Source organism: Octopus sinensis, linkage group LG5 (assembly GCF_006345805.1).
Source record: "Octopus sinensis linkage group LG5, ASM634580v1, whole genome shotgun sequence".
NCBI lineage: Eukaryota > Metazoa > Mollusca > Cephalopoda > Octopoda > Octopodidae > Octopus > Octopus sinensis.
Genome location: NC_043001.1, coordinates 108221636 through 108234323, shown reverse-complemented (window position 1 = coordinate 108234323; position 12688 = coordinate 108221636). Strand labels below are relative to the sequence as shown.

At 39.5% G+C, this 12688-nt stretch overlaps 1 protein-coding gene across 2 annotated transcripts in view; it reads left to right on the top strand.

Annotated features, from left to right (window-relative positions):
• The window catches only part of LOC115211582 (WD repeat and FYVE domain-containing protein 3), a 302189-nt gene that overhangs the window by 253705 nt on the left and 35796 nt on the right, over window positions 1–12688 (top strand). For both annotated transcript variants that reach the window (XM_029780140.2, XM_036502991.1), the window contains 10 exons: window positions 850–910; window positions 2181–2302; window positions 3133–3334; window positions 4670–4741; window positions 5966–6191; window positions 8216–8402; window positions 9115–9203; window positions 9873–9978; window positions 10952–11053; window positions 11893–11970. In XM_029780140.2, coding sequence (XP_029636000.1) covers window positions 850–910; window positions 2181–2302; window positions 3133–3334; window positions 4670–4741; window positions 5966–6191; window positions 8216–8402; window positions 9115–9203; window positions 9873–9978; window positions 10952–11053; window positions 11893–11970 — 1245 coding nt within the window. The remainder of the gene's footprint in view (window positions 1–849; window positions 911–2180; window positions 2303–3132; window positions 3335–4669; window positions 4742–5965; window positions 6192–8215; window positions 8403–9114; window positions 9204–9872; window positions 9979–10951; window positions 11054–11892; window positions 11971–12688) is intronic.

Sequence of the window (12688 nt, the reverse complement as noted above, 5' to 3'; positions counted from 1 at the left end):
GCCCATAATATCCTGGAACGAGTTTGGTTGGAAATATTGTTGTACAGATGAAATGTAAAGTCAAGCTCAGCGAGATTTGAACTCAGAGCACAGGCTATTGGAAGAAACACTATGAGGTGTTCTATCCAACACTCCAATGTTCCTTTTGAGCATTGAGCCTCATGGAGGCAAAGTGGCTGAGCTCCTTTCATGTGTTGGGTTTCATGGAGGCAATGACTGAGACCTCTGGCATTACGTTGTGCTTGATAAGAAGACCCATCAAGCTGAGCAAAATCGCAGTTGTGGCAGATGCTGGTGTCATGCAAATGGCACCCATGCCAGTGGCATGTATAAGCACCCATTACACTCTTGGAGTGGTTGGCATCAGGAAGGGCATCCAGCCGTAGGAAAACCATGCCAAATCAGACTGGAGTCTGGTGCAGTCTTCCAGGTTACCAGCCCTGGTCAAACTATCCAACCCATGCCAACATGGACAACGGCCGTTTAATGATGATGATGATGACGACTTTACTGGCTTAGCCAATTCACTGCCTCAACCCTTTAGCATTTAAACTGGTGGTTGCATGCAATAAGCACCATTCATGCATGGGTCATTGTCAGTACTGCCTGATTGGCTCCCCGTGCCCATGGCACATAAAAAGGACCCACTACACTCACTGAGTGGTTGGCGTTAAGAAGGACATCCAGCTGTAGAAACATTTGCCAGATCAGACTGAAGCCTGGTGCAGCCTCCTGGCTCGCCAGTCCTCAGTCAAACCGTCCAACCCATGCCAGCATGGAAAACAGACATTAAAGGATGATGATGATATATGTGTATTTATATATTTCATTTTTTTTTTTTCTCCCTAGCCATTTCCTGAATGTGATTCCAGCATTGTCTATGTGAAGACTCCAGAGAAGCATTATAACAGTAAGTAGTTGATGGACAGACCAAGTCTGGCATCTCTTAATTTACTGAATTTCAGAGCAGCAATTAGAACTTAGTAGTTCAGCAAAAGAAACTGATAGTACAAGTCTTAAAGTACAAGTCTTAAAGAGGGGGTTGATTTGTTTGACTAAAATTCACTTCGAGGCAGTGCCCAGCATGGCCACAGTCTAATGGCTGAAATAAGTAAAAAAGACAAAGGTAATTAAAGGAAATGCAGATACTTTATTAATGATATTTTCTATTTTTCATCCAGTGTTTTAAATCTGGGTTGTGTCCCCTTTAACGAGGGTGGCCAGATCTACTTCAATGTCATAGCAACCACCCTCACACCGTCTCACCTGGTTTTGGGTGTCCTCCCTTTTCAAACCAACCCTCCCAATCTCCTCCTCCATCTGTCACCTCCACCTTTTCTTCGATCTATCTCACTTTTGTGCTCCATTTACCTCAAACACAAGCACTTTCCGCAGAACATGCCTGTCATCCCCCCTCAGCATATGCCCATTCCACCTCACTCCATTGGCCCTTGCCAACCATTCCACTGATTCCTCCAACCCCCAGCATTCCCATCAAATCCCCAGTCCTCCTCTTATCAAACAGCTTCACCCCACACATTTCTCTCACCATTGATCTCTCAGTCCTTCTCTAAATTACCATCAATCTCTCCCTCAGACACCATGTCTCACTCCCATACAGCATTGCAGCTCTCACACAACTCTTACAGACCCTTCCTTTCATCTTTAATAAGAACCTTTTCCCATATAACAATGCTCCACATTCCCTGAACTTCACCCAGCCAAGACTCATCCACCATCCACATCCACCCTACCTCCCAAATAACAAAATCCTCTCACCGTTTCCACCTCGTCACATAGCATTCCCCCTGGTTCTGCCAGCCCTCTTGCTCCTTTCTCACATCTTCCACGAACAAGCATATATAAGCTTATTAATTCTGTACTGCGAAAGATACTAATCTGTGCAAGATACCAGTTGACTGCTCTGATGTTCTTGGGAATTTGAAGTTCCTCTTTATAAATTAGTGCAGACTCTAAGAGGTTCTGGGCCATCAGTGTCTGGAAAGTCAGCATTTTACCTTTGTTGCTTCTCTTCATTTCTTTGAACACCTCAATTATTATACAGGAATCTCCTATTTTTGCAAACAGTCTTAAATTTCACACTAAAATAGTAACACATATAGATTTTTCTTGCACTTTCTCTCTAATTCTAATATTTTAATGTTGCAAAATATTTTCAGGTTTCCTCACTGGTCATGCAGCAAGAAAATTTGTGATCGACTTTTTACGAACAATCGTGGTGGACAGTTTCTCTCAACCCAACACAAATCGATCTAACACTGTCGTCGATCTTGTTTTAGAAGTAAGTTTAACTATATGTCTTGCGACAGAGATGAGAATTGCAATGTTTTGTGATAAGCCATTCACCAGACTTGTTTTTATGTCTGCTTCTAGATATGAAAGTTAGGGCAGTTGTGGTTATGTGGTTAAGAACTTTACTTCTCAATCATGTGGTTTTCGGTTCAATCTCACTGTGTGGTAACTTGGACAAGTGTTCCTTACTGTAGTTCTGGGTTGACCAAAGTCTTGTGAGTGAATCTAGTTGATGGAAACTGAAAGAAGCCCACCGTATACATGTGTGTGGTGGGGGGGGGGGTGGATGAGACCTAATCTTCACAATGTGTAAATGAATGACATTCCTTTCCAATATTCTGCAAAAACATGTCTGCCCATGAAGAAATACTTTGCTTGGAAATAATTAAGGGTTGGTGACAGGAAAGGCATTCCAGCCTTAGGCAATCCACTTCCTTTCATGTAGCCTACTGAAAATGAGTACAAGCCTCATGCTGGTGCAGCCCTTCTGCCTTCCAGCTCTTGTATCCTTGATTTACCCTCTTTTCCTTTCCACCCATTGACCGAGGAATGGTATTTTTGTCTGCTTGTGACTACACAGGCACTTCAAACAATTAATGAGAGCCTGATTTATGCTACCGAGTTATACTCACTCGTGCATGTTATCTTGAGATGAATTCCGCCTTTTATGGCTGAGTCACACTAGAAGTTTCATGAGTAGAGCTTGGTACAGAGAGTAAAATTGACTATTTGACGTAAAATTGACGTAAGTTGGCTATTTGAGTCTTTCATTTATATCACCATTTCCTAATGTTTTTTTTTATTTCATTTCCTCTCCAGGCAATGCCTGAACATGCCTTAAGGGCACAGCAGCGAGAATATCAGACTGAGATTATCAAGACTCTGATGGACCATCTTTTGGCTGCGGACGTACTCCTTGGAGAGCAGGCTGCCTTACCCATAGCACTGGGAGGAAGCTATGTTAATATGGCCAACAATGTCTTCTATTTTGCTAGTCGTGTAGTTGATAAATTGTGGCAGGGTAAGTATCATTGATCTCATTGTTGTCGTTGTAGATCTTTCTTTTTTTTAGACCCAGGTCAGTTCTGATCAAGTAGATCTGCGATCAAAGTGATTCCAACTGTGACCTTTCCAGAAAACTACTTAATCTCTTGGCTATAAATAATCTCATTGAATGTCTAAATGCTTGAGATGTGTCATTATTACGATTGTAATAATATAGTGTATAAAAGTGTCGAGCTGGCATAAGGTTAGCACGCTGGACGAAATGCTTAGCGGTATTTCGTCTGCCGTTACGTTCTGAGTTCAAATTCCACCGAGGTCGACTTTGCCTATCATCCTTTTGGGGTCGATTAAATAAGTACCAGTTACACACTGGGGTCAATGTAGTCGATTTAATCTGTCCTTGTTTGTCTCCTCAGTGTGTAGCCCCTTGTGGGCAGTAAAGAAATAAATGTAATAATATAGTGTACAATCTTAATAACGGTTTCAGATTTTGGGACAAGGACAGCAAGTTTGTGAGTAAGTTGATTACACCAACGCTAGTGCTAAACAGGCAATTATTTTATCGACCTCAAAAGGATGAAAGGCAAAGTTGAACTCAGCAGAATTTGAGCACAGAAAGTAAAGGTGGATGAAATGCTGTTAAGCATTTTGCCTGGTGTTCTAATGATTCTGCCAGCTTATTGCCTTTGTACATCATCTTCATCTTTATCATTATTGTTTAATGTCCGCTTTCCATGCTAGCATGGGTTGGACAATTTGACTGAGGACTGGCAAACCAGATGGCTGCACCAGGCTCCAGTCTGATCTGGCAGAGTTTCTACAGCTGGATGCCCTTCCTAATGCCAACCACCCCAAGAGTGTAGTGGGTGCTTTTATGTGCCACCAGCACGAGGGCCACTCAGGTGGTACTGGCAATGACCTCGCTCAAATCTTTTTACACATGCCACCAGCACAGGTGCCAGTAAGGCGACTTTGGTAACGATTACGCTCAAATGGTGCCCTTTTACGTGCCATGGGTATGGAAGCCAGTTGGCTGCTCTGGCAACGATCACGCTCGTATGGTGCTCTTGGTACCCTAGTAGCACGGGCACAAGTGCCAGTAAGGCAATGCTGGTAATGATCACACTCGAATGGTGCCCTGTTTATGTGCCACTGGCGCGGAAGCTGGTTAGCCGCTCTGTCAACGATCACACTCGTATGGTGCTCTTTGTACCCCGCTGGCATGGATGCCAGTCATCAAATTTGATTTGAAAACAATGTAAATTTTCTGGTGTAACATTTTGGAAGAATTTTTGTTTTGTGATAACTTGAATAAAAAATGCTTAAAACTATGATGTTTCTATATTTGTAGGTGTTTTCACTCGAGAATCTAAAGAGGTTTTTGAGTTTGTCAGTAAATTGATTTCCCAAGCTAAGAGGAAGGGTAAGCAACCTGTTCTTATTTGAAGAGTTTACTTTCAAAACCAGTACAAGCGCATCTTTGGTCGATTTCATGATAACCATTAAAACACAGTCTGCTGCAAGTTGCAGGCTTCATGCACGTGAAATGTTTTTCAGTCAAACTGGGAATAGATGCCATATAGACAGGAGGCGAATCTTAGTCTTCCAATCAAAATCAGAGATATTCAAGTTGTTTTAAAAAATTGCTCAAAAGTCATTCTGATGCTTAGATCTGGTTTTGGAATTAAGTTCTTCATTTATTTTTTGATTTGTTTTTCCTTTTTTTTGTAGTTTTCTAAATGAATCAGTTTTTTTGAGTATTCTACATATGTGAGTGTATGTATGTCAAAATGTGAATCATGTATGTCTATCAAAATGTGAATGCATGTGGCTTCATGGTTAGGGCATTTGGTTCCCGTTCATAAGGTTGTGGGTTCAATTCTCAGTGGTGTATTGTGTCCTTGAGCAAGACTCTTTATTTCTCGTTGCTCCAGTCCACTCAGCTGGCAAAAATGAGTTGTACCTGTATATCAAAGGGCCAGCCTTGTCACACTCTGTGTCACGCTGAATCTCCCCGAGAACTAAATTAAGGGTACACATAGGTGCAGGAGTGGCTGTGTGGTAAGTAGCTTGCTTACCAACCACATGGTCCCAGGTTCAGTCACACTGCATGGCACCTTGGGCAAGTGTCTTCTACTGAAGCCTTGGGATGACCAAAGCCTTGTGAGTGGATTTGGTAGATGGAAATTGAAAGAAGCCCATCATATATATATGTATGTGTGTGTCTGTGTTTGTTCCCCCAACAACACTTGACAACTGATGCTGGTGTGTTTACATCCCCCATAACTTAGCAGTTCAGCAAAAGAAACTGATAGAATAAGTATTAAGCTGACAAAGAATAAGTCCTGGGGTCGATTTGCTCGACTAAAGACGGTGCTCCAGCATGGCCGTAGTCAAAGTGACTGAAACAAGTAATAAAAAACATAAAAGAATGTCTGTGGAGTACTCAACCAGTTACATGTTAATTTCACTGGCAGTGTTCCATTGATTGGATGGACTGGAACCCTGATTGTTGTAACTGAGACAGTGTCAGTCTATTTCAAAATCGTCAGATATTTCCCTTCCTGCATTTTCTGGCAAAACCTTTTAATTGTCTTCATTTGCTTCGTGTTTACTTTACCAAACTATAATATTTCTCGTTCTGCAGCATCAGGACTTTCATTGGATTCCATCTACCGATGCTTGAACCGAACAATACTTTTCCAGTTATCCCGTACCATCGACAACGTAGCTGCTCAAACTAGTGTGTTAGATGCCCTCCACAAACTTACCAATAATCGAAGTCTGGTGTTTGGTGTCAGCAATGTCGACCAAGAGTTTCTTGGCTGTCTGAGCTATTGTCTTTTACAACTGACTGATGATCCAGTTCAAAGGTAACCAAATTCTATTCCTTTTTATTTTGTCGTTTTGTTTAGATTTAATTTATCTATTTCTTTACTACCCACAGGGGGCTAAACACAGAGAGGACAAACAAGGACAGATAAATTAAGACAGATTAAGTCGATTATACCGACCCCCAGTGTGTAACTGGTACTTAATTTATCGACCCCGAAAGGATGAAAGGCAAAGTCGACCTTGGCAAAATTTGAACTCAGAACGTAATGGCAGATTTAATACGGCTACGCATTTCGCCTGGCATGCTAACATTTCTGCCAGCTTGCCGCCCTATTTAATTTTTTAGATTTAATTAATAAGTTTAGATTTAATTTATCATCATCATCACTGAATGTTCATTTTCCATACTGGCATGGGTTAGACAGCTTGAATAGAACTGGTAAGCTGGAGAAATGTACAAGACCCCAGTCTGATCTTGGCTTCGTTTCTATGGCTTGATGCCCTTCCTAATGTCAGCCACTCCAAGAGTGTAGTGGGTGCACTGTCATAAACATGAACTGGCTGATTTAGTAAAACCACTGCACTGTTAAAACATAGGTCAAGTGTTTAAATCCACCTTTTTGTTTCTTGATAGAATATTCTACACTACCTACATTGCCATGTTTTGCCTAATTACTAGAAATCAGAACCATATTGGACAATGTTAATTGTGAAACTCTGATATTTCATCCAGGAGGGAGAAATCTCTTTAATTTATTCTACGTGCTGGTGGCACATAAAAAGCACCATCTGAACGCGGCCGATGCCAGCCTCCTCTGGCCTCTGTGCCTGTGGCACATAAAAAGCACCCACTACACTCATGGAGTGGTTGGCGTTAGGAAGGGCATCCAGCTGTAGAAACACTGCCAGATCAGACTGGAGCCTGGTGCAGCCTCCTGGCTTCCCATACCCTGGTCGAACCATCCAACCCATGCTAGCATGGAAAACGGACGTTAAACGATGATGATGATGATATATATATATTACACACACACACATACTTAAATAAGATTTTGGTAAAAGCCTTATGGTATGCTACGCAAAGCTTGTCCACAGTTATTGGCCACCTGATGTTATCATAGTGGAAATACTCCTGCCACTAGATATATATCAGGAATTCCATATTATCCATAGAGTTTATATAAACAGACAAATGATAAAAAATGGAATGAATGACATTCTTTATTTACATGCATGCAAAGAATTGATAAAAAGGATCTCTATATACTTATTCTCTGTAGTACACTATAGCATATATTTCTTTATTACCCACAATGGGCTAAACATAGAGGGGACAAACAAGGACAGACAAAGGGATTAAGTTGATAACATCGACCCCAGTGTGTAACTGGTACTTAATTTATCGACCCTGAAAGGATGAAAGGCAAAGTCGACCGTGGCGGAATTTGAACTCAGAACGCAGCAGCAAATGAAATACCGCTAAGCATTTCGCCCGGCGCGCTAACATTTCTGCCAGCTCGCTGCCTACACTATAGCATATGATACATAATGTGTGTGTGTGTGCGCGCGCGTGTGCATATATATATGCATATCTATATAATATCTACGTCCATTTGTCGGTCTGTTTGTATATAAATACTAGCAGTATCGCCTGGCGTTGCTCGGGTTTGTAAGGGAAATAACTATATAAGCATTTTTAGAGATGTAAAGTATAATAGCCATCTCAATATGGCTAACCACAAAGGGGGCGGGGTGTTACTGTAGCTTTTTACGTTCTGAGATTTAATAATAAATCTTTAGAGAGTTACTTCCCTTATATATGCCAAAAATGCATTAAAAATGGGAAAAATTGATGGTAATTTTTTTTTAAATCGTAGACACATCGTAGACGCACGCTAATACCCAGAAGGGCTCGATATGAATCACGACTATAAGATACCCAGTTTTGGTTAAACTGCACCGCAAAATGTGGGAGTAGTTAGGAATCTAAATCGTAGGAGACAGACAGCACACAACCTCTCTTTTATATATAAATATATATCCTCTCTTGCTCTTTCTCTAGTGGAATCAACTTGAATGAAACTCGTCCACGAGTTACCACATGGCATGTTGACACTCTGCTACTAGATGAAGATATGATTCCCCCAATGAACCACATGACGAAAAGCACAAGTCTACATGAAGGGCTGTTTTTGGTTGCCTCTGCTGCTAAGAGAGTCTGGGAAGAACTCTATGTCTGCAAAAAACCAGTAAGTGATGCCAAATGTTTTTTTAAAATTTCTTTGTATGCTTTAATATTGGAATTTTTGCTTCCCTGACCATAGATACATCGAAGCTCTGACATCTGGCAACTGACTTAGTAAACACCCACAAAATTATTAGCCATTGCACCAAAACCAATTTGAGTATCTTTTTGAATTCCATGTGTCTATCAGCTCCCATGACTTTTGGAAACATTTTTTCACGCTTAAGAGTTGTTGAAGCATGGAACAAACTGCCAGCATCAGTTGTTAGTTGTCGGAGCACTGCATCCTTCAAAACTTCCATGCTTTCTGAGATTCGCCAACACTACACCTGATTTTCTCCCCTCCATACACATGCAAGCATGTGTATGTGACTCATACACTGTTCGCTTTCCATACATTTGTACATTACTGCATATGCTTTATATGCACTTTTGACAAGTTGTGGTGCACCTGAGTACTGTATACAATAATTTCATTATTATTATCACATGTGGGCATGCCTACAAAGTCAGAAAACATCACAGCTCCCATGACTCCCAAAAGTGCCAGTGTGGCGATGCTGACAACAATCACGCTCAAATGGTGCTCCATGGATATAGTTTAATTCTATATTAGTTCATCTGCTGCTCAACACACAGGTTTTTGTTCCTCAAACATAGAATATACTCCAATGCTGTTTAATCATGAACTGAGAATCTAAACTCTTTATTTCAAGGTGTTGGAAGAAATATTTAGAACTCAGCTGAATACAATTGATTTATCAGACTCCTCCAAGATAACATCCCCTGATTTGGCAACAGTGAGGTAAGTGTTTCTGTGTTTCTTACTTTTTTAATTAACTCTTCCCAGTTAGATTTTCTTAGTTAGAGAATAAGTAAGGCAAGGACCACTTTTCACCTGTTAAAGAAAGTATGGAGCTCAAGTGTAATTTCAATAAAGAACCAAATAAGAATTTTTAACACTAACGTAAAAGCGGTGTTTATTGTATGGGGCTGCGACATGGCAAACAACAGTTAAGTCAAATAAGCAAATACAATCATTCATCAATAGATGCTTGCGTAGTATACTTAAAATTAGATGGCCCGAACACATAAGCAATATGGAGCTATGGCAATGAACAAATCAAGTTTCCATTAGGGAGCAAATATTTAAGAAAAAGTGAAAGTGGATTGGTAGCACAATTAGAAAAGACACACCAAGTGTAGCGAAAAGTGCTTTACAGTGGAAACTGGATGGATATAGAAGGAGAGGTAGGCTTAAGAACTCGTGGCGGGGATCAACACAAAAGGAACTAGAGAACGGGGGATATTCATGGCAAAGTATAAGTACAGAAGCCAAAAATTATGCAACATGGAATTCAACTATAAGTGGCCTATACTTCGCATTGGAGGGTTTAAGGTATAAAGAATAACGAAGTTAGATTTTCCATTCTTCTAGCAGTGACTCTGATAACGCTAACCATTATGTTCACAGGCCTTTAATTCTGGAATCTGCTTCAAGAATCTGGGTGTCCTATGCAGAGTTAGAGAGGCGCTCAGTCTATATGCATACTGACCGGTTACAAACACAAATCCAGTCGGTGAGTACAATCAATTAATATGAACGTATCATTTCTGTTTCTTTTACTGCTTTTTTTTTCTTCTATTTTTGGTTTATTTTGCTGTATTTTCTAGCATATATGTCAAATTTTTCAGCCCAAAAAATTTACTGTAAAAAAGAAAGTTTGGTTGACTTGCACACCAAGGACCAAACTTTTCAAATGAAATACATCAGAATTTGGAAAGATAATAACAATGTTTGAGTGCTTGTTCTATACACTACATTGACTTGTTTGCTGGAGAATATTGTACAGTAATCCCTTGCCATATCGTGGCTCACCTATCGCAGTTTATTATTTAAGCCTACATCGATTCCTCTGTGGTGTTGTTTTGCATTTATAATAAAACTAGCAGTATCACCCGGCGTTGCTTGGGTTTGTTTCGACCCTTTAGAATTGGAATTTTTGAAAAGTAAAAATTTTGCATTATGTAGCTTGTTATTCTCTTTAAGTGAACATTTTTCTGGTTGAAATACATCGAAAAATGGCGACACAGCAGTAAAAAAATCGTAAAAAATAGGGGTTTTCATAGAAAAAAAGCACCTTTTTGATGTAAATAATTTTTGGTGTTAACATGGTCCGATTTGAATTTTTTCTTCTATGGAAGGAAGAGCAAGCCTTCTTCTATCATACTCTCAATTTTGGTCAACTTGTGCTGCAGGGTCTCGGAGGAGATAGTGTTAGTTGAAGGCTACCAAACCTGCCATACACAGACAACTTCAGCTTTATATATATATATATAAATATATACAAATTATAACAATAATAAAAAACAAAATATGCAATACAGTACTGTTTCTACTTCACAGATTTTCACATATTGTGAGCGGGGTTTTGGAACGTAACACTTGCAATAGTCGAAAGATTACTGTATATGCTATTTTATTGTACTGCTTCCTATCCTTGTACTGTTAAGGTCCTTATTATTATTCTTCTCGTTAACTCACCTGAACAGAAACTACAAAAAGTCAGCAGTGGTGTCCTTCGCCTTGCTTCCAGAAAAACTAAGAAAGAACTCCCACTGAAGTCTTCACCTGCAACTACAGTCCATTCCAGCGTAAGTGTTGCCACCTTGTTGCTTTCTTTTGTTGTTCTTATGGGAGTAAAGGATGTAAAGGGACATAACCAAGTGGTACAAATGATTTTGTTCAACACCATACCAATATATCTGTGTGTGTGTGTGTGTATATATATATTATATATATTCGCCATGATAGATCGCTAGCCACTACACATTCTTTATTTTCTCTCCTTGTTTCTTTCTGTGTTCCTTTCTGTGGAAGAGCGTAGGCTCGAAACGTTAAAGACTTTTTCACTTCCTGAGCATTAAACTAATACAGCTGTTTGATGTCTACACCACCTGACTTCATCTTTTGTTTTTTTTTTTTCTGTGTATTCTCCCTATATATATATATCAGTGTGGTGTATTCATTAGATGTATTCATATACTCTGTTGTATCTTTGCTGGTCTGAAGCATGCTAAACTCAGTTAGCTTGCAATCATTCTTACAATAACTTCATAAAACTTATCAAAAACCCATAATCTCATATAGTTCACTTTATTGAACCCAGTGCTCCCTGACTGGCTCCCATGCTAGTGGCATATACTGATGCCAGTTCCCCTCTGACTGGCTCCCTTGTGGTGGCACATAAAAAGCACCATCCGAATGGCAATGAATGCCTCATGACAGAAACAAGTCAAAGATAAAAGATGTCCTATATTTTAAAGTTTGAGGAGTGTAAAATAAAAAGCCTGTTCAATTGACCTTAAAACTTAGTCGATCAACCTCAGAAGAGTAAAAGCAGCATTGAGTTGGCAGGTTAGGGTTTTTACTTGGAACCCAAAGAAGTGCCAAGACAAATTGCTCATGTAAGCTTCATATTTTCTACTTGCAGGACTTTTTCATGTGGACAAACAGTCACGTATCTATCGTGAAAGATCTGGTTGAATTCCAGTTCAAACAATATATGCAGGTGAGTGATGGATTGACTTGAAATATTTTTCAAAAGTTTATCCAGAATTTTTTGTTTTTCTGTTTGTTTTGCAAGATTCTTGATGCGAACCTGAGTGGTGAAACAAAAATTTTTGTATCTTATGAGGGTCATTTCACCAGTAATATACAAACACTGGTTCAGCTTCACTTCTTTATTATTAATCAATTGGTAATTTAAGATGGTAGCTTAAATAAAGTAACCGATTATCTAATAACAAAGAAGTGAAATTGAACCAGTGCATGTGTTTATTGTTGGTGTAATAACCCTCCCAAGATAAACCAAAATTATTCAGAGCTTGTCATTTCTCATGTTCTAGACATAGAATGCAGCCTAGTTCATCTAATTGTGAGGAAGGTTACTTGTTAAAAACGACAGGTTTTTGATGAGATCTCGTTGATCTCATAAAATCCTGATTGATATTTTTCTCTTCCCCACTTAATTAAGTTACACTTAATTAAGCCTTTTGTAGCAACTATTAACAATATCAATAACACCACAAACATCAATGTAACATAATCTAAGGACATTTAATGCTTATAATCTAAGTGAATTTAAAGCAATAGCCTGGAATGTGTGCATCAACGGTTGAGAAAAATAAACTAATATGGTACTTGGTCATGTACCTGAAATTCAGGGGTCGGTGAACTGTGGTAAATTATCCCAAGGGGGTGGAAATGAGATTCTTGGGGGTAATGAG